General features: G+C 53.9%; 1 protein-coding gene across 2 annotated transcripts in view; it reads left to right on the top strand.

Moving 5' to 3' along the window:
• The first annotated feature begins 1,331 nt into the window (after window positions 1-1,331).
• The window catches only part of LOC122393304 (mediator of RNA polymerase II transcription subunit 13-like), a 32,438-nt gene continuing 11,810 nt past the window's right edge, over window positions 1,332-21,959 (top strand). For both annotated transcript variants that reach the window (XM_043389205.1, XM_043389204.1), the window contains exons 1-8: window positions 1,332-1,537; window positions 3,185-3,503; window positions 13,676-13,760; window positions 15,805-15,894; window positions 16,635-16,963; window positions 17,401-18,544; window positions 19,903-20,041; window positions 21,276-21,830. In XM_043389205.1, the coding sequence (XP_043245140.1) occupies window positions 1,469-1,537; window positions 3,185-3,503; window positions 13,676-13,760; window positions 15,805-15,894; window positions 16,635-16,963; window positions 17,401-18,544; window positions 19,903-20,041; window positions 21,276-21,830 (2,730 nt within the window). In that variant the 5' untranslated portion in view covers window positions 1,332-1,468. The remainder of the gene's footprint in view (window positions 1,538-3,184; window positions 3,504-13,675; window positions 13,761-15,804; window positions 15,895-16,634; window positions 16,964-17,400; window positions 18,545-19,902; window positions 20,042-21,275; window positions 21,831-21,959) is intronic.

Below are 21,959 nucleotides of genomic sequence, written 5' to 3'. Positions count from 1 at the left end.
CCCCTGACGCCGCAATGCCGGTCTCCTGAGAGCCCCAGTCGGTCTCTGATCTGCCCACGTCGCGTCATCTGCCGGCTGCCCCGCCTTTGGCTGCCTACTTGTGTAGTAGGTACGTGTAGTGTACATAGTACGTCGTCTGAAAAGGGCATCTGCGTAGTCCCCTAAGGACCCACGCCGGTCACTGAGGGAGGATCCCTAGGTGGCCTCCTAAGGCCAATTATTGCCTCTTTGGCCCCAACTCAGCATCAGAAGGCCCGAAACTGGCTCTTGAGTGCCGAAGCCACATGGGGAGCTCTTGATAGGCCCACTTTAGCTTGAGGTCCCGCAGTGGTTTCAGACTCCCGAAGGCTTCATATGCCGGTCTAAAAGGGCTCCAAGCCGGCCACCGAGGGTTCCACACTAGCTTCCCTGGAACATAATTGGTCTCTGAAGATGGCTGCTGAATCTTAGGGCCCATATTGGCATTCGTAGTCCCAACGCTGACCTCAAACAGCCGGTGTCAGTCTCGGGTGATTAGCAATCGTGGAGACTTACAAATTACACAGCTACCAAGGGTTCCACTCCACATTGGCCTCTGAGAGTCCCGCATCGGTCTCTGAAGGACCCGCGCTGGCTCGTGATGGCGCCACGAGGGGCCTCACGCCAATTTTTACGGTCCTTGTCGCTTTGAGAGTCCCACGCTGGCACACGAGGACCCATGCTGCTGCTCCAGGCTGCAGCCCCTCTGAGGGTCCCAAACAGGGCAACTGGGGGTCAGAGGGCCCACACTGACTTTTGAGCGCCCTGCAGACTTGAGATCAGTTTCCAGGGGCCCAGACTGGCAACTGAGGGCCCCACCCCGGGTCTCGAGTCGCACCCTGGCTTCTGATGGTCGGTCCATGTCAGCTCATGAGTCCCATCATTATAGAGTTCAGTTCAGTTCAGTGGTACCCATGCACCAGTGCTGAGAGAACAGGCTGACTTCTGAGGCAAGGCCATCTATTTCTGAGGGTTCCAACCCAGTAGTTTTGTTATGGATCTGTATAGATATATGAATAATGCTTTCCGAAGGGGTAGGGTAGAATCATGCAGGGTTGCTTATTGGCTGCAATTTGCAAATGGTGCAGGCACCAGCATCTGAACGCATCCAGCAAATTTTAGTATACAACTAACAAAATGTTAGAAACGGCCGCTACAAAAACAATCCAAATCCACACGTGCGCCGCCCCCCGCCCCCTCTCAAACCACGATCTGCCACGATCTACATTTGTCGAGATTCCGTGCGACCGTACGCAGCCATACTACAATCCAGATGGATTTCAGCCAATCACCGGCCAGTAATTTCACTGCTGGCTTGTGTCTCGTCCGCCATTACGTTCGCGGTGGAAAGTGTCACAAATGAGTTGCGGGCTGAGTGAATTGTCGTAGGCCGAATTATTATTTGAAATGGACTGTTGTGTGGTGATTCCTAAGATGTGGGTGCTGTGATATGACTAATTCTAATTCGCACGTCAACGGGGCGAGCTTGGAGGACTGTCACACGAACTTCTTCGCCTTGGTGAGGCTTTCCCTTCTCATAACTAGCGCGCATTTTATGTCTTAGTCGGCTTATTTGCTTCATTTGAGAGTTACATGTAAGTGCGGTGAATATGTATGTGAATGTACTACTGAAGACTACTGCCACAACAATTTCACCAAGCTCTACTTTTTTATTTGATGTTGGTAGGGTTTATGGTAGGTTTGAAGGCATTTTCAATGTTTATGAAGTTAACGAACTTCTTCAATCTTTTTGTCATTTTAGATCATGATTTGATCTTAATTTATCTGCTGTAGCTATGTAATTATCACAATAAAGACACTGACACAGCACTAGCAGTGAATCAGTGCAGTACTGTTTCGTATGTTATAAGATCAAGAAACACCTTTTTCGTAATTGCTTATCAAATGGTTATAAGATAGGTACCATTGAGATTGGCGGTCTATTGAGAAGGGATACTGACCATCATCAGCAGATTGAGATTACATTGGTAAATAGCTAGATGTGTTTGACCTCAGGGTGCAGCTCACCCAGGTTATGTTATTGGACCATAATTATTTACCTTAAGTATTTACCTTAAGTAAAGGTCATTAGATACCCTTTCGAGTAATAAGACCCTTTACTCAAGAGGCGCCTCCTCCTCTTCTGATGAAGACGAGTTGGCTGCCATGCTTGTTGTCGCCATAAAATGACGACCACAATCCAGTTTTTTAACTGAATGTTAGTCATTTTGACCATCTATTTACATTAATTCAAGGGTACATTACACAAAGGCAGTTTTTAAATCAGAATCTTACGGTTGGTTATAATACCTGTATCTATTGTGCAAAATTGTCATTAGGTTATGACCTGTTCAAATATTGACATTACTTTGCTATTTAGAAATACTATGCTTCAGTAGATTCCTGTGTTTCTTGACAAAAACAAGCTTTAAACAAGACATTAATAGGCTAGCAGGTGCATGGTTTTGAAAACCATTATGTCTTGAACAAAGGAGTGATTTGCATGTGAAAATGTGTTTAAGCTATCAAGGTGCTTGAAGTGCTAGTGATTTTGATTTGTATGCAAAGTCAGTCAATAGGTATTTATTTATTGTTGTATAATTATGAAAACATTATTTTGTTTGTATTTCTGTAAAGTTAAAGTTAACAAGTAGGTATGTAGTTTTTCCAGTTGATATCTCTGCCCTGATGCACAGTAGGCTTCAGTATTTGTGTACTCCCACCAAAGGTAGTTACTTTGCCATGCAAGGTAGATGCCCACCACATATCAGTCAGCTTAATGGATGCCTGCTTGTGAAAAGATACTCTTCAGATTCATGATACATCATCTAATTACCTACCTAGTGGAGCTGCTATCTTAGATGAAGCCTGTCTTATCTATGTTCATGAAGTAATAGAAATCACAGTTGACGCAGGGTCAGTGTCTGTGAGCAACCATCGGTACATAACCTGGCGGAGCTGCTCTTCCTATTCTACCATTCAAAAATGGAAGTTGGCATTGGCTATTTGATACACCTGTTGTTGTGCTGTACTAAAATGTTGGTGTATTGCTCCCGTGGTGATGGCCTTATAGACTTTAATTTGGTTTGCAAGGGTGTTGACTTTATTGAATATCATGTGTCTCAGCAGCTTGTATCATGTCCTGATGTTGTCTGTCTCATTGCAGACGGACCTATGCGGCATCAAATGGCGGAGTTATAGGATCGAGCATGAGCTGACGCCGGATCCGCTGGAGGACCCCGTCATCTCATCGTTCACAAAATGCCTAGCCAGCGACATTCTGTCCGTGTGGCGGCGCGTGCAGCACGCCAAGGCTCCTCCGGCGCCGCCGCCGCCGCCGTCCATGGAGCCGGGCGCGCCGCTGCCGCCGCCGCCGCCACCGGCCGCGCCGCCCACCGTCACCACCTACAAGGAGCTGTGGATCTTCTGGTACGGCGACGAGCCGGAGCTTAGCAACATCATCGTGCCGCAGCTCGTCAGCCGCAGTGAGTACGAGCGGCCGGCCGCCGGCCAGTGGTGCCCCCTGTCGGGCGGCCCCGCGCCGGCCAATCGGCGCCGAGTAACGGGGGGCTCGCCGTCGGCCCGGCCGCCGGCCGGTGCGCTGTGAGGCGTAGTAGGTGTAAGGTTCGGGAACTGACCTCTCTCGATGGGAACGGACCGCAGCGGTGGTGCCCGGTGTGGCATTTATCGCATTTGCTTGGGTGATAAATGGTATACCAACTCGATGATTAAAACAGATATGAAACCTACGATAAAAATGTTCACAGCTTCTATGATAGCAAAATCGGTCTCTGTTTTATATAATCGCGTGTTTGATAGCTGTTGCTGATAAACAACATGCCCATTATATTTGCATGGCCCATATTGTACATTTCATGAAATCATCTGGAAAATGGTAGAGACGATGAATGGACCGACGTGCATCCTTTTGTGCCGTAAATTTACATAGAAATTTTATATAGACATAAATTTTATATTTACGTAAATTTATATAGACAAAGTTTGTAGCACGATCACTGAACCCACAAAATTTCCCAGAAATGGAGCTTACATTGATGCAAGGCACCAGGGTTGTGGTCATTGACCTAGTGGCAACCCTTCAGTGTCCACTTAACGGTCATTGACCCTAGAAACAGTAGTTAGTTTTTTTTTACATTTGTCACGGGCGTGCTAAGTAATGTTAAAGTAAAGGGTGCTTTCATCAGATGAGCCACTTTTTTGTTGCCTTCGTTCTTTCACTTCGTCGAAAAATGTTAAGTAATCAAGTTGGTTTTCGTTTCTACAGTTATTGTGATGGAAAGATAGCGCGATGTAACTATTGAAATTGTATTTTGTAATCTGGTATTAACAAGGGAAAACAGCCGCAGATACCTATAGTTTAAACTGCGTTTTGATCGTAGGTCAGCAGTATAGCCACTGCATTCTCTTCCACATAACCATAAATGTGGTCACAGATATTGTCATTACAAAAACTTTGTGATTTTGTTACTACAGCTTATCGCCAATAGGTTTGAAACTCGGCGTATTGTGTAGTATTGTGTAGTAGCACCAAATTATCTTCATACCTCGGATTTTGTAAATATGTGCCCTGGCTTCAGGTCGGATTAGGGTCAGTCCACGTCAAATCGATCAAGGGTTGACCCGACCCCTTCGATTTTGATAACATTTGGTAAGCTCTCAGCACCTATGGAAACAGAACATACAGCAAGTTTTGGAACTGGGTGACCCCTGAGGCCAGAATTATAGGTCATGAAAGGTCAACTGTTTTTACCGACATCGCAGGTCGATTGAAATACCCATTGCTCTGTAATTAAGAGTGCGGGAGGCTGCGGCAAGCGCCATTAGAGAGGCATTGTTCCAGGTTTTATAAACGATTTTGTTTTTGTCGATGACCCTTCAATGACCTTCGACCTGACTAGGTCAAGCTGAATATTCTCAAATTTGATCATGTTCTGTACCTCGAATGATAACGAATATTTAGCAGAAGATGTACCGTAGTATCGACAATTAGTGTCGCAAAAGTATGTTTTTGTTGGAAGTTATTGTTAAAAATCAAATCCTTTTATAAGGCCATGCACCGTGTACGAAAGCTCCCGTGAGGTAATTTGACGAATCCCGGCTGATTTCGTGCTTCTTGTTGGCCCGAGTGGGCTACAACTTGCTATGCGCAATACCCTGTTGGTGTGCAACACATTGTGTAGTAAAGAAGTTAGACTAATAGGTCAAATGTCAAAGGTCATCATTATTTCACGTCATGCCATTCAGATTTTTTACATACGTTTTATGCACTTTTTATCGAAAGCAGATCCATCCGATGTTGTTGGTCCCAAAAACTGATCACGAGCGAGCGAAGCGAGCTGTTTTCAATATATAACGGAAAAATCTCAGGATGAGCGGCCCGACCCGGCCTGTAACGCTTTTGAGAGGCTTATAACTAAGCAACCGCTGGGCCGATTGACATGCGGTCTTTTTTGTTGAGTAGCCCTATTCCTTCTACCCCGTGGTTGACTATTCTCGATGCATTTAGGTGACCGTCGTGGCACGTGCCACGTGAAAAGCCAAGGATGTTCAAGCAGTTCTACAGAACTAACGCTTTTGGGAGGTCTATATCTCGGTAACAGCTTGGGTGATTGCCTTACGGTAATTTTTGTAGGGTAGTTGCATCCCTTCTACCAAACATCGGATACTCTCGCTGCATATGGGTAACTCCCATTGCACGTGCAAAATGCAACAATAAGAGGTGTCAAATTTGTTGCCATTACAATTACTCTGAAATTACTGGGGCGATTTCGCTTACAGGTAGACACTAGACACCCACTAGGCAATCCATTCCCGTGCTTACGGTTAGGGTGCTACTGCACGTGCGCACGTGCAGGGGGCGTTTCGAGATCTCGAGAACGGCTGGGTCGATTGCGCTCAAAATTGGTAAGCTGTTAGGGACCGGTTGGTAGAGTGCCGTGCGAAAGTCACATTGGACCCAGTTTGCACGTGCGCACGTGCAGAGTGCCGTTCCCAGATCTCGGGAACGGCTGGGTCGATTGCCTTTAAATTTGGCACACCGCTAGTGACCGGTTGATAAGGTGCAGTACAAAAGCGAGGTGCAAATACCCTCTCGCCCTTCTGCACGTGCAGGGCTCACTCTCTCCCTTGCTCGCTCTTTGCCCAAAAGGCATTTTACTGGTAAAATACTACCAGCCGTCTATCGGGACCATTTGAATATCATCTGAGATCATTTTATAATCCACCCGCGCATGAGTGGAACCCGCGCATGAGTTGAAGGGCTCTACAGACCCCCCCCTTCCCGTTTTCTGCCACTTCTTTCAAGCCTCTGGACGTATCATCACGAAACTTTCAGTACCTTCGGCTGCATTATTTTGACACCATGTGTCCAAATAAAAATGAAGAGCCCATTGGTCGGCCGGAAATGATGCAAGAGTGTTGTCATGTTTGGCCGATTTTGACGCAAAATTTTGAGCTACGGCAATCCGTTTTAACCCGCGCCCCGTTGGGCTCTGCCGAGCAACGCGCCCCGTTGGGGGGGGGGCCATTTTGGCCCCCCCCCCTAAGATCTCGAGAACCACGCAACGTAGCGACAAGCGGCAAACGGTGTTGGATAGCCCTATCAGGGAACTACCTTGTGACCCAATTTTATTGACCTAGGTCAAACCGATGACGTCACAGGTCAGGTCAAAGGTCCAATTTTCACCGCTTACAGGCATTTCAAGAAATGCGTTGTAAAATCGAGTAAAATGCATTTCATTGAAAATCATCGATGGGGAAATGTTCTTCAAACACATATTTTGCTAGTTGAGGTCACTGATACCAGGTCAGGTCACAGAGGTCAGGTCACTGGGGGGTCACAATATGAAAGTGTCGTGTGATACATGTTTTATGGTCCATTTTACATGACAAATGCGATTATGTGGGTCAGGCAGCCTTTGGGGCCAGCTTAGGTCACGTTTTGGTCAAGGTCAGGTCAAGGTCAGGTCAAGGTCAGGTCAAATTAGGTCAAATTTCAAAGTTGATATTTTGCATAAAATGGGTATCGAATCGATGCAGCTCGTCACGGGGAGTTCAATGGTGGTCTTTGTTTTGCCGTACGAGGTCTAGAATCGCTAAAAATTGAGTTCAAAAATTTGACGTCATCATTTTTGAACAGTTTTTTTCGCTATAACTTGGCCAAAAAACGAGATATCGATCTGAAATTTGGTATGTATATAGAAGAGCGCAGGGACTATCACATATATTCCGGTTTTTTTTCGAAATTCGGAAAAAAATTTGGATTTTTTTTAGTTTTTCTAAAAAAATCAATTTTTTGAAATTTTTGGGGTCAAAAACCCAAAATTTTGAAAATCCGAGATAGCAGTTTCGTAGCGCCGCTTTTTGTCTATTAGACCATATAAAGAACTTTGAAATTGCTTGATAACTGTAGATTTGGTGAGCGTTTCAAGATTGCATGTTTTTTGCTCATTTTTGCTCGAACATGACCTCAGTTTGACCTCAATAACTCCTGACCTAAGGTGACCTAAGACTTGAAATTTGGTGTGAAGGTGTCAAATAGATGCCCGGAAAGGTACTGAAAATTTGGCGGCGCTGCGCGCCGCCGTTTTCTTGCTATTCAGGAAAAACCACAGGGGGGGGGGGCCAAAATGGCCCCCCCCAACGGGGCGAGGGTTAAGAGCTCTGTTTTTGAGCTAGATTCTTTTTTTTTGCATGAGAGGACTCAGAATGCACAGGGCTATCAAAGTATTTGAAAATCTTCATTTTTTAATCTTTTTTTTCAGTACGTTTTCGGCATCGTGTTCCGAAACAAATAGGACAATCGTGTTCCTGCGTTTAAACTGCATCTGATACACTTTTTTTTTGCTGAAAAATATCAACTTCAAAAGTTTACCTTGTTTGACCTGCTAGTGACCTGACCTCAGCTATATTTAACTGAAAATGACCTCAGATGACACAGACGACACTGATTTCGAAATTTAAGGTCGAAATGGACCATTAACATGTTGCGTGGCATATGTGTCAACTGGATGTTTGGTTTGTTGGAAATCGAGATGGCATGACGTGAATTGGTAATGACCTTTGACCCTTGACTTGTTAGTCAATCATTTTTTACTACACTGATTTGAGCTAGATTCTTTTTTTTTGCATGAGAGGACTCAGAATGATTTGTTGCATACCAACGGTATTACGCATACCAAATTGTAGCCCCATCGGGCTAACTAGAAGCACGAAATCAGCCTGGATTATTCAAATTGCGTCAGGGCAGATTTGGCTTTATATGTTTCGCTTTATATGAGAATCTTTTTGTTTGCAAACTGTAATTTTCCCAGGATTTTTTTTTTTTTGCAATTGATTTTGGGAAACTCAATCGTTGTGTCGCCAGGGGCGGATCCAGAGGAAGGGCTTTAGCCGTCATTAACCGGTCATTAACTGGAAAATATGCCGTCCTGCGGAGCCACGAATCGGTTCGCCGCAACACTATAAACATCACCATAACTAAAAATAATATCAGAGAAAGGAGCTAGAGGGAAAGTTGGCTTCGGTTTTTCCATAACCGGCGACAAAATCGTACATTTTACCGGCCCTGGCAAGTGGGGAAAACATGTCCTCTCTCCCCCATGCCATTGGCCCCTAGCCGAAGAAAATCCTGGCTCCGCTCTAGTTTGTCCATAAACACAAATAATCAGTATCAATTTTACGGCCTCGCTACCGAACGGCGCTTGCATACTAGGCATCGCTTCGATACTTACCCTGTAGCTACCACGGCTGGTGATTTGAATATCGTTCGGCTCCCCACCGCGGTAAAATCGGTCGCCTTCATGAAGACTTTGTTGTCAAAGGTCCAGCTCGCGCACGAGGATGGTCGGCACCGTTCCAGTCTGACGCACGCTATAATAGACGGTGCCGAGATATGACGCAACCCTCGGACCGTGCTCGGTGTGACCGGCCGGTGTTTATATTCAGCGGCAATGCCATGAATATCGGCCGCCGGCTGTGGGCTCGGGGGACCGGTGCCATAGGCCACGTAAGCAGCTGCAGCTGCGGCATCCAACGCTCGCATGTTGTGCGGATCTAAAGCCGCATACCCGGCTGAATCGCTCGCTTGTTGCTGGCGTTGGATAATGCGCGTGTCTAGCCCACTTTGTGGTGCGTGATTAGAAACAATTAAGTGCGGTCTATGCGTTATTGCCACGATTCGGGCCGCTGACGGTTAGCCACCGCAACGCCAGGAGAATGGTCTCACAACCACAGCTTTGGGGCCAATTTTTTCCTTATTTCATACACATTTGAGTCAGTGAACTCAGCTAGTTGATGCTTTAATTTCAGGGTTGGGCGTTTGTTTAATTTTTCAAATAAACAAACAAAAACAAACTGTTAACGAGCAAGTGACGTTATCGGCCAAATTTTGGTAAACAAACAACGAACAGCTCGCGAACGTTCATGAACTGTTCGCGAACACGGTAAAGTGGGGTAGATAAGACCCCTCCTTAACCAACACGGTAAAGAGGGGGTAGGTATGACCTGGCGGATCCAGCCTTTCGTTTTTTTTTTTTTTGGGAGGGGGGCAACTCATGCAAGGAACCAAACCTAGGGTACCCCCAAATCATGTTTTCTCATCGGATTTAGGTCACTTATTTTTCGTCACAGCCCTGAAGCGATAATTTTTTTTTTTCAACTAAAAAAAAATACGTATAAATATGATAGTCCACCCGACCAGTAGCGGCGGAACACCTTCAATTAAGAGAGGGGGGACACTGCCGACTTTTGGTCCCATTCTTTCCGTGCAACGCCCATAGGGCTAATGTTAAAATGCCAAAATCAAAGGGGGCACGGTGCGCCGGTGCCCTCCCCGTTCCGCCGTCTATGCACCCGACCCGTGCCTTTATATTGCTTTGAAAACGCTTCAAATTGCTTTTGTCGACCAGTTAGCCCGCTCCGGGTCGGTGCTTGGCGCAGCCTGAACAGCTGAAGCTGCCACAATAAGCGGCTGGATTTATTATCCGAGGATTTCTTAAAGGGACCCTCCCACCTTAACATTAGTTTTGAGTTGATATAGCCAAGTTTGCGGCCAGGCTCAGAAACCACCATTTATCCTGGTCGCAACCCCCGCAGCTTTATGGTGTTCAAAAAATTTCTTTCCTTTACTTGCAGGGTGGGACCAGCGTGGTCCCTATCTCTTAACCATTACGGGAATCTGATGGCGTCATCAGGCTTTCGAACCTCCGTTAAATGTTTGACTAAAACGTTTTGTAGCACGCGGTGGAATATGCTGCTTTGCGCGCAACAAATGCCGCACTTTCAAATAAAGTCGCTAGGAACAGCGGAGATCCCAAAAAGTAAACAAAAGTAAAAGTCTATTATCTTGAAAACTGGTGAATATTTTTCGATGAAATTTGGTAGGTATTCGTTTTTGCTCTTTCTGAACCGAGCGACATCACTTTCATGCCAATTCATTAACTTTTTTGAAGGTGGGAGGGTCCCTTTAAGCGGATTCTACTGTATGATGTCCCATCGATTATCGGTGGTCTTGGTCGTCATTTGGGCACCTACCTACTAAAAAAGATTGAACCATTGATATGAAATCTGTTGTACCTACTGATTGAGAAGTGATGCTTCTTTGGCATGATTTCTACTTTTATTTCAGCAATCTTTGTTGTCTTATTTCTCTTCTGCGAAATACCAATAATTTTGATAATCCTAGATGGCAGTTTTGGGTGTGGCCGTACAGTTTCGCTTTGGTCGGAAATCTGTGGCGATATCCGGGTCTACCATATTGAGTCGTGTTCGCCAGCCAGTGTTCTGCCCAGTCTGGGGCTGACCCGTCATTTCTGGGTCACGGTGACAGTTACGGTTACCCCCCTGCACTCCGAAACGCTTCTTGTGTGCATTTTGGAAGGATCGTAATGGCCCCTGGTCATTGCGTCGTTTGTAAGATGATGTCATTGTCAATGATATCCGAGAAGCCGCCCTCCACCCACTGAAAGGAACCGCTTATTTTTGGTTCACATGTGATGCAAAGTGAGCGTGTTGTCAAATCACGATAACATTTTGCCGTTGTTTTTTCGGTGTATTTTGATTCAGTTGTAGCCGGGACGAATCGGAAATGACCAGTCCTGTTGAATGCAGCTCCTGGCATAGACCTTTCCTTGTCTCGTCAGTCGCTGAAGCTCGAGATGCATTGAGAGGACAGGACCCATTTAACCCGCGCCCTGCTGGGGGGGGGGGGGGTGTTTGAACACCCCCCCCCCCTGTGGTTTTTCGCGAATATCTCAAAAACGGCGGCGCGGAGCGCCGCCGTTTTTGGTACACCTTATCATACATCAATTCTACACATGTTGTGAAAAATTTCAGACCAAGGTCATTCAAGGTCAGGTCACCAGGTCACTTGAAGTGACCTCACCTCATAAAAATTTTCAATGTCTGTCATAGCTACACCGAGTGACCGATCGCTTTGAAACTTTCAGCGATTGCTAAGAGCAATAGCATGTACAAAATGTATATCTCAGAATTTTGATATCGATGACCTAAGGTCAGGTCAATTTTGCGACCTCCCCATTATAAGTCAATGGGAGAAAATTGAAATGCGCCTCTTTTGGATGAAAGACGTTATAAACACTCCCAAACACCGAATTACAAGTGGTTTAGACACACTGAACTTGAAAATGGTGTCCGTGACCCTTGTTTATGCCCTGAGGTCATCTTAGGTCACGAATGGTATCTAACAGTTTTTCGCAAATAACTTTTGATAGAGGCATGCTAGAGCGATGAAAACGCCTTAGATGTGTTCAGCTCGACGATACGGATCGACTGATATGCAACATGACCCTTTCCGGTCAGGTCATGACCTTGACCTGAGGTCAAATTTTCAAGTTGACCTTTCAAGGTCAAGTTATAGTTCATTCGATGCGTCTTGACGAGAGGAACACGATGCCGGTAAAAGTAAGCTCGTACAATGTTTGGGTCAAAAGTTATTGCAGAAAAACTGTTTTCGAAAAAATCGGCTATTTTTGCAGTTTTTGCCCCCTGCAGGCAAAACCGTTGACGTTAGGTCAAATCTGAGAGAATTACTCAGAAAGGGCGTTAATAGGGCTATCGAATGCGCTTTTCCGCGGCGCTGTAGCTCTATTGGTTCCCGAGTTATGCGTTGGCTTCTTGGAAATTTTCGACATTTGACCTGGAAATCGGCGAAATTTTGCCTTCAATGACCTCTGGTGACCTGACCTTTGACCTGACCAAAAAATTGACCGAAGTGATTTCGTCATTATTTTTTACGCTCTTTCGAACGCCGCCTTCCGCGTATCGCTACGTGGCCCAGGAGCCGAGTTACAAGGGGGGGTGTTCAAACACCCCCCCCAGCAGGGCGTGGAAATCCAGGACCCCCAGCAGGGCGCGGGTTAAAAAGATGCTCATACTTATCGAGCCCTCCTCAGCGGATGCTCATTTGCTCTGGGAGCGTTTGGCCTCCATTACTCCCTGCAGTCAGTCGATGTATGACCGCAGTAGTACCGGCCGAATTCCTAGCGTCTGAATGGGGCGCCGCTCGGTTCCGTGGCGCCGGGTGTAACAGGACGGCGTCAGCAGTGCGTGGCGCTGTGTCTGTGTCGGCGTGCGGCGCCGTACGCGCAGCGGCGCGCCTGGCCGACGGCCAATGAGCGCCCGGCAACGCTGGCTCGTGCACGGTGACATTGACCGCCGAGCGCAGCCAGGCGGTGTTCGCCGCCGCCGACACCGTTGCCCGGGGCAACCATCTGTGGCTTGGCGCGGTCGGCGCCTCGCGCTCCCCGCGCGCAGGCTTTTTTCCATGTGTGATCGGAAGTTTTCCAGCATTTCTGGAACCGAACCGTACTCCGCGGAGCTCTAGAATGGAAATCCCTACCGTGACGTGAACAATGGATCTATGATAGCGCTGGTAGCTCACTCGTAGTCGTTTTTCCAACTGTCTCTGCCCTATCCCTGCTGTACGAGCCCCGGCTCGTCGAGAGCGCGCGTAGCGCTGCTGATACGGCGCCCGTGTCTGTGGCGGCGCTGTTACGCAACGGACGGCTGGCGGCCGAGCGGTGCCCTTTGATGTGCCGAGCGCCGGCCGGCCGGCCGGCCCCAGAAGCCCGGCCGCCGGCCTGCATGCAACCCTAAGTACTGAAGGTCAGTGGAGTGGGAGTCCATGGCGGCCGGCCGGCAGATGGGCCGGGCGCCGCGCGGACCGGCACGTGCCGCCACCGGCGGACCCGGGGACGGACGGACGGTGGCTAACCGGCCGCTCTCGCGCGCCGCCAGCGCTGATTACCCGGCGAAAAGTGGCGGCGCGCGCGCTCCCGACCATCGATCTGTTTCTATGGTTACGGCGGCCAGCGGCCGGCGAAGGCGTCAATGGTGGCTGCCGTGCGCTGGCCGGGAGGCGGCGGCGCCGGCTGGTTTTTGTCGGCTGCCAGCCGGGCCGGCGCGCCGTCCCAAACGGCGCCGCCGGACCGGCGCGCACCTGCCCGCCGCCGCCGGCTGGCGCCGCGTCACGGCGCACCAGCCGGCCGGTATGTGCGGACCGACCGGTACCCGATCGACCGGCACCCATCACCGTCCCGCTGACCGGCGCCCGTCCCCCCCCCCTGACCGGCATCATCACCGTCCTCTCACTGACCGGCCCCTCTCTTCGTTCCAGAGCAAGACGAGGGCACCTGGGAAAGCGGTCTCTCGTACGAGTGCCGCTCTCTGCTCTTCAAGGCGCTACACAAGTTTATCGAGAGGTAGGTGTGCGTGCCGGTGTCCGGACGACCGGCCGGCCTGGTGATCAGGTGTTGCCGGCGGGCCAGCCGCTAAGTGGCGGCGACTGACACTTGTTAACCGAGCGCCGGTGATCCTATTGATCGGCGGGCGGCGGCCGCTTACTACGCCGGCCGGCGGCGGCCAATGGTAGCCGCCGCGCCGCTCAATACGCCAACCGGCCGCCGCCGCCGCCGCCGCCCGCTCCCTGATGATCGGGCAATCATTACACACACACACACACACACACATACACACACGCGCGCGCGCGCTCGCCCGCGCCGCAGCTGGGCGGCGCGCGCCACTCGGGTTTCTGGCTGGTCGATAATGTTCCGGCGGCGAGAGTGTGACGCACGGTGGCCGTCTCCCGGCGCGGCGGTCCGGAGACTGGTGGTGCGCCTGCCCTCCCCTCCCCTCACCGCCTGGCCGGGCTGACAGAGCGCCCGACCGGCTCGCCACGTCTTCAATCATGTATGTGTGCGTGGCGGCGGTGACGGCGGCGGCGGCGGCGGCGACGGCTCACCAGCCGACCGCTCACGGAGCGGCGCCGGCCGGCGGCCCTGTCACGGTGTGACGTCACGACGGTAATTCCGAGCGGAGGCCCGACCGACCGGCCGGCCGGCCGGCCAGCCGAGGTGGCGGGGGCGGCGTGCAGCCGCCGCCGGCTGCCGAGCGCCTCTGTCGGCCGCGCCCGGCCAAGGTCGGCGCCGGACGCGCCCGCCACTGCCGGCCGGCCGGCCGGCCCGGCCCACCGGCTGACATAGTTCCCGGGCCGGCGCGCGGCGCCTAGCGGTGGCTGGCCCCCGCCGCCGGGCCGTCCGGCGCAGCAGCCAGCCTTGGAGCGGCCGGCGCACCCGGTGCTCCCGGTGGCCGGCCGGCCGGCTGTTCCCGGCGCCCCGGAGTGCCGCCGCTGCCGCGTGCAGTGGGGCCGGGCGGATGCGGCCGCCGCCTCCCGGCACGGTCGTGCCGCCCGGCCGCCTCTGTCGGAGCCGAAACCAGGCGACGGCCGCCGCTCAGCCGACCGCGAGTTCACTGACCCAACACGACGCGTCGCGCACGTTGTGACGTGTGCGACGGCTCTGCCCCTCATGTATGAAGGCACTGCCAGCTAACGAAGGAGCAGTGCTGTCACCAACAGTGCAATGGTGAACGCATCGATACATTGTAACACAACCCGGTGGCCCGTGATAGTGCGGTCAGTTCCGGTTCACAGTGGGTTATTCCCCTGTGCCGTTGAACTCGATCGGCCGCCGGGTTTAACCAGAAGTAGTTGCTGATATCCTGGTCTATCTGGCCGCAACGCTTCTGTCCCGTGTGCTACTCCATTTGGAGTGAAATTCAACAGCGCTCAATTGAGCTGATTGTAATTGTAAATTATGTTTTGTCTGGCTATGCGTGACATGTGATTGAATGTAGAATATTCCGATTTGATCGCTCGTGCATTTCATCCCTGGCAGTGAACGGTACGCGCAGGAGTTGGGGGATATAGCTGAGCGGCGCTGACCGGTTTCAGTGTTTTTGCGTCACGCCACCTTTCCTGGTGCCTATCCCACGAGTGCGGCGGCGCGGCCGTCTCCGGCGGTACGGTTCTTCCCGGCCCCTGGCGGCGGCCGGTGCAATCTGGCGAGCAGCGGAGTACCCCCCCCCCCCCTCCGCCGCCCGCCCCCGAGGTGTCGGCGGTCGGCGGCGGCCGCACTCGCCGTGCCCCTGACGCCGCGCACCAGATGTAAACACGGCCGACGATTCATGCCGGCCGGCGGCCGGGCGCGCCACTCACACCGCCGCCGCCAGCCGCCGCCGTTTGGGGCGATAACCGGGTACCGGTCGGCGGCGGCCAGCACGTAGCTGCCGGCCGCGCCGGGGCGGCGGTCCCAGCGCCAGATGCAATGAGGAGCCGCCACCGCCCCCCGCCCCCGCCCCGCCGAACCGCGCGGCCGACTGCCTGTATGATGGGACCGCGCCATGTGACTACACTGTCCGCTACGGGCGACGTATGCTGCTTGTAACACCGATCTGTTCTCTTTTCAGGTGTCTCCTGTCGCGCGGATTCGTCAAGCTGGGAAAATGGTTCGCGCAGCCCTGCTCCGGCGTCGACAAATCCCCAAACAAAGCCAACAGGTACAGACCGCTCTACTTCCGCGTCCCAGCTCGCCGGAGTCCGTTTTTGCCGCGCGCGGTACGCCACAGGCGACCTGCACTCCGTCTAAATGGCCGCTCGGATCTGACGGCCGTCCGCAGATCGCCCGGTCACGACCCCGAGCCGCCGCTCACGGACCGTGCCAACAGCGCAGCGCCGCCGAGGAAGATAGTCTGTTCGGTCTGGCTGGAACTCCGTCATTTCTTGAAAGCCTCAGAAAGTAGCATGACTTTCCTGTAACTTGACCTACCGGAAATTATGGGAAAATGATGGATGAAATTACACTAAGCCTGTCTTTTTATTTCCTAGCCATTGTCATGAAGTGAAACACCTGTGCAGAGGAAATCCGTTCGGCAAACAATTGTTAGGGTACCACCCTTTGGTATGTTCGTTATGGTGGTGTCCAAAATTGTGTGTTCTTCTTCCGGGACTTGTAGTTGATAATGATATGAAGAAGATCAAATAATTTTATTCGGATGCTTGCACAAAAGTTTATTACAGTGGACTTCGTCTCGATTGGCCGTTTTTGCATATTTTAATCCAAGTAATTGGCAACAGGTACTATATAATAACAACCCTCGGTTTTTCGTGACCCTTCATAAGATTGTGTAAGTTATGTCGTTGGACTGTGATGTGTTTGTGCGGGTATTCGACAGGTCAGTTTCCCGGTAGCCGGCTCACTCTTCCTCCGCCCCGCTGACCACCCGCTCTCCGCCTGCAGCGCCAACCTGTGCTTCGCCTTCTCGTTTTTCGTGCACGGCGAGAGCACGGTGTGCGCCAGCCTGTCGCTGCGCCAGCACGGGCCGCTGCGGCGGCTGACGCGCGCCCACCTGTCGGCGGCGCACGGCCACGGCGCCGGCCTGCCGGTCGTACTGGCGCCCTACGGCCTGGCCGGCGTGCTGACCGGGCACACGTTCCGGCTCGGCACCCCGGACACCCAGAAGCTGGTGAAGGCGTGGCGCCAGTTCTACCCGATCGAGGGCCGCGTGGTGGCCAGCCTGCAGACGGGCCGCGAGCCGCACATGCCCGTCGTCGTGGAGGTGCTTGTCGGTAAGTGGCGGCTGGTGGACCGTGCCGGTGTTAAGTGTGTGTTCAGTAAGAGGCGGATGGGGTGGGTGGTGTAATGGGCTGCTCGCGGGACGGGGGAAGGTGGCAACGGACAGCCGGACGGACGGCTGCAACTAATGTCGTGAAAACATGATATTAGTTCCTTTATCGGATGCATTAGCTCGTGCAGTGCTGATTGGTGGGATAGCTGTGCCGTAATGTGTGACTGTGTTTACACTTGTAACTGACTCAGTTTTTGTTTGATGGAAACACGGTGTCGTGAGTCGTGAGCGCTCTGGTCGTCACGAAGTTCCATTGGTTGTAGTAAACGTTGTAAATTCGTGAAATTCTGCTCCAACCCGTTGGTTGTGCCATTGATAAGGCACCACAGCTTGGCTACGCCCATTGCGCCGTGCTCTAACGCTCTGCCCATTCCACAGGTGATGTGAAGATGCGCTACTTAACTAGTTACGTGTTGGTGTCGGACGAGCCGTCGGCCGGCGGCGGTGCGGGCGCCGGCTCCGGCGGCAGCGCGCTCCGGCCGCTGGGCGTCTCCACGCACCTGTCCCCGGGCGGCGCGGCCACGCCGCCCGTGTCGCCCTCCTCGGCGGCGGCCGGCGGCGGCGGCGAGGCGTGCTCGCCGTTCGCCGCCTCCAGCCGGCCGCTGCTGGAGATCGCCGCCGCCGCCGACTCGGAGCTGCTCGCCGAGCCGGTGGCCGTGCGCGCCTGGCGCCAGGCCACCGTCTCCTGCGGCCCGGGCCGCGGCACGCTCACGCTGGGGGTCAGTGCCGCCGGCGACAACAGCCCCGAGTCGCTGGGACAGTGGGAGTTCCAGGACCCCATCCAGAAGCCCAGCTGCGCGTGCGCCAACTGCAAGCGCAAGGTGCGCCAGAAGCAGCAGTACCTGAAGCGGCAGGAGAAGGAGCGGCCGCCGCGCATGAAGGCGGGCGTGTGCCACCGGCGCCAGACGCTCTCCGAGGAGCTGTCGCGCACCATCGACACGGACCTGGTGAGCGGCGTGGCGCGGCTGAACGGCGCGCCGCCGCCGCCGCCGCCGCAGGCCTACTACAAGTCGCAGGTGGCCACGCCGGGCAGCGCGCGGCCGGCACTCACCGACGGCCTGCCGTCCGTCGGACCCATGGACTCGCCGGCTTCTGTGGGCCCCTCGCCGCTGCCGACGCCGCACTCGCAGCCGGGCCCGCTGGCGGCCGACCACGCCATGCCCACGCTGTCGCCGCACCCGCCGACGCCCAGCGGCGCCACGCCCAACCCGGTGACGCCGCTGGCCGGCGGCGACGCGGCCGGCGACACCAAGCCGCCGGCCGACCCGGGCAGCGCCGCTACGCCCGTCTACTCGCCCTACCCGAAGCCGGCCTCCGTGGCGCCCAGTCCGCGGCCTGCCGGCGCCTCCGGCCCGGAGCCGGCGGCGGCCGCTGCGGCGCCGGCGGCGGCTGCGGCGGCCACCAGCAGCCCGGCGCGGCAGTCGCTGCTGCGCCGGCCGCAGCTGCCCACCATCCAGCTGGAGACGGACGTCGACATGGTGGATTCGTCCAACCTGTACAACTTCGGCGACGTCGACCTCTGGTGAGTGAGTGGCTGCTGGGGCCGCGCCAGCCGCTGCGTCACGCCGTGACTCACAGCGGCCCGGCTGCACTGGCCGGTCGGTGTGGCGGCTCTCCCGAGGGTCTGGCCCGGCACTCGGACCCGGCTGGCGGCAGCGGGGTCGTCCCCGGTCTCTGTTGACCACCGCCCGCCCCTCCGATTGGCGTATATTTAGACATTGATCGGAGGCCGTGTACCGAGGCCACGGCCATTCCTGATGGACCGCGCAGGGCGCGGCTATTTTTGGCTGTTGGGAGGTTGCCGGTCGCACTGAATGGTGGGGTGGATAGTTCTCCAAGTCTACGGACAATACAGTAAAACATGTAGGTTTTGTTCAATGTCAGTTCATTGAGCATATTATTGTACATGAGCTAACAGAAACGCGTTCAATTCATATAAATATTTGGAAGCTTTTTCTTCTTTTTTAATTATATTTATCTCAAGACTGTCGGATGTGCTTAATTGTCGTGCCACTGCCTATTGTGTGCGCCTTTTGTCGAGACAACATACCGTATCGCTCAGCTGTTACCTTGCGCTCCCAATCGTGTTTTTGTTTGGCTTTACGCCTCTAAGGCTCAGTTGTCATAGCATAGTAATTGTTTTGTCGTCTGTCGACTGCACAGGTTTGGACCGGTCCACACAGTCCACATTGTGTGGCTGTGTTGCACAGTGGTCGATATTGTCTCGTATCTACTGTTGTGTCTTGGGGCGGGACGGTCCCGAGAGTGTCCTTTACGCGAGAGATGTCCTTCACACAGCGGCGTGGCGTCTATCGAGCTGCGTCCGGTGCGGTAAAACCCTGTGTCCGCAGCCTTCCCTGCAGTCTGCATTGCCCAGTGTTTGACCTAACCTCCTGTGTGCTCGCTTCCGCAAATTGAGTAGTCGAGTGAAGTGGCCTAGGCCTCCCTTCGGTCTAGTGAGCTGTCCGGTGAGGTTCCCTCACTCTGTCCCCCCCGTCTGAGCTGTCTGGTCGAGCTCCCTAAACGAGTCTCTCCGCCCGCAGGCTGAGCTGTCTGGTGGAGCTCCCTAACCCCCTGTCTCCCCGCCCGCAGGCTGAGCTGTCTGGTGGAGCTCCCTAACCCCCTGTCTCCCCGCCCGCAGGCTGAGCTGTCTGGTGGAGCTCCTTAACCCCCTGTCTCCCCGCCGTCTGAGCTGTCTGGTCGAGCTCCCTAACCCCCTGTCTCCCCGCCCCGTCTGAGCTGTCTGGTGGAACTCCCTAACCCCCTGTCTCCCCGCCCGCAGGCTGAGCTGTCTGGTGGAGCTCCCTAACCCCCCTGTCTCCCCCCCCCCGTCTGACCTGTCTGGTCGAGCTCCCTAACCCCCTGTCTCCCCGCCCGCAGGCTGAGCTGTCCGGTGAAGCGGCCGTCCGAGCTGCGTACCACCTTCCTGCGCCGTATCAAGGACGAGGTGGATCGGTCGGAGCGTCTGCTGCACGACGGTGACGGCACGGCGCCGCCCGCCGGACGACCGCCGGCAGGGGTACGTACTGAGCGCGGCACTGGCCACCGGGGTACGTACCGAGGGGTCACAGGTCACCGGGGTACTAACGTACCGAGGGGTCACAGGTCACCGGGGTACTAACGTACCGAGGGTTCACAGCACACCGGGGTACGTACCGAGCTGCGTCACTCGCCTCCGGGGTTTAAAAGTAGGATGGGAAATGCCCGCGTCAATTATCCGGGCGTGATCGTTTTTATTCCAGTGTTTTGCTATAAAATGTGCCCAAGGCATCGTAACCTTAGCTAATATCTTTGTTTGCCATGAGACGAATATGGTAGTGTATCCTTTTGGAGGCCCTTCACTCGGTTTATCGATGACTTATTTGATGTTTATATCACGAGCTTCTCCGGGTACCGTCCTGATACCCGTGCCGGCCGCGATAGTTGCCGTTCGTATTCGCTATCGCCCGGCGCAGATGGCTCGGGCTCCGTACGTCACCCCAGTGCCGGCACTGTTCGGTAACGTTCCGGGAATGGTACGATTCGACCGCCGGCCGGCCGGCCCGTGTCGGGGTATTTTTACGCCGCGCGTAGCTGGTTCAGAGCGGCTGATGTGACGTCATGTTTGCAGCGTATGACGTGTGCAGCGTGTAAGCCTGGCGGCGCGTGGCGTCATACGGTCGCCTCCGTTACATCATCGGTTGAGCCGGTCGATACGTGTTTGCACGTTCAGCTAGCATAGCGGGAAGCCGGGGACACCTCGCGGCCTGCATTGTAACCAGTGGCGCCAGCCGTGGCGTCTGTTACCGGTGATCACTATCACCGCGGAGCAGGCTGTGTTACATGCATTAGTTTTATATGTTATCGGTAAAGTCTTCCCGGGTATTCTTTCTACCGGCATATAGTCGTATAGGCGTTCATATAAACGCACCGACGACTGCGCTTGGGTAACAGAAGGGGAATTTGCCATAGATCGCGAAAATATTTGATTCTACCGGCGAGCACTCTACACAAGACTTTGAATGAAACCGTGTGAAGAATTTAGAATCGTATGAATGGGAGCGTGTCCATACGCGGACCGATTTTCGTTTCATTCATAACTAGGTCATTCATTATTTATCTTTTATGACTGGGTACGCGACGAGCAATTCACCGACGAATGTTGTTAGGGCTGTAAAAGGGGAGGCGCCACAAGTGGGTGCCTGAAAGAGTCGTTGTTTGTGGCTAAGCTCGCACTGTCTGTTTGTTTGACACCGTCCCTCGGCTGCCCGCAGCTTGACGGACTGCCGCTGTCGCGCGGCACCAAGCGGCCCGCCGACCCGTACGAGTTCGATGACGACCCCAACGCGCCCGTGCACATGGACGGACTCAAGTCGGAGGCGGACGAGTCGGCGGCGGCGGCGGGCGGCGGCGCGCCTAAGGTCAAGACCGACAGCCTGTTCACCACACAGGGCCTGCAGCCCAAGCTGGCCGACTTAGAGAACATGTTCGACGACCACGAGTGGGACGCCGAGGAGCCGGCCGTGCCCACGCCGCCCGGCTCCAACAAGCCCAACGGCGCCGTGACCGCCGAGGACGCGGCCGCCGCCGCCGCTGGCAAGCTGCACGGCAAGACGGTGCTGCCGGCCGCCACCGCCATGCTCAGCAGCATCGAGCTGTCGAAAATCTACCCGACGCCGCCGTCGCACGAGCACAACCACAACCCGAGCGCGTCGCCTGTGTGCCACTACGAGGGCGCGCCGGCCGACGCCGACCCGGCCGCGCTGGCGCTCTTCAAGATGGAGCGGACGGAGGACGGGCAGCCGCCGCCGCCGGCGCCGGAGCCGATGGTACGTGACGCGGGAGTGGGGTGGAGCACTGGGGACCCGGCCCATTTGTCCGTGGAGCTGCACCTGAAACCTCTGGTAGCTGATTACTTCAAAATATGAACGTTTTTGTTTTTCTTTGATAATTCAAAC

The sequence above is a fragment of the Amphibalanus amphitrite genome, unplaced genomic scaffold, assembly GCF_019059575.1.
Source record: "Amphibalanus amphitrite isolate SeventyFive unplaced genomic scaffold, NRLGWU_Aamphi_draft 000529F_arrow, whole genome shotgun sequence".
Taxonomy (NCBI): Eukaryota; Metazoa; Arthropoda; class Thecostraca; order Balanomorpha; family Balanidae; genus Amphibalanus; species Amphibalanus amphitrite.
The sequence above is the reverse complement of the archived record's forward strand: the minus strand, read 5'-3'. Positions and strand labels throughout refer to the sequence as shown.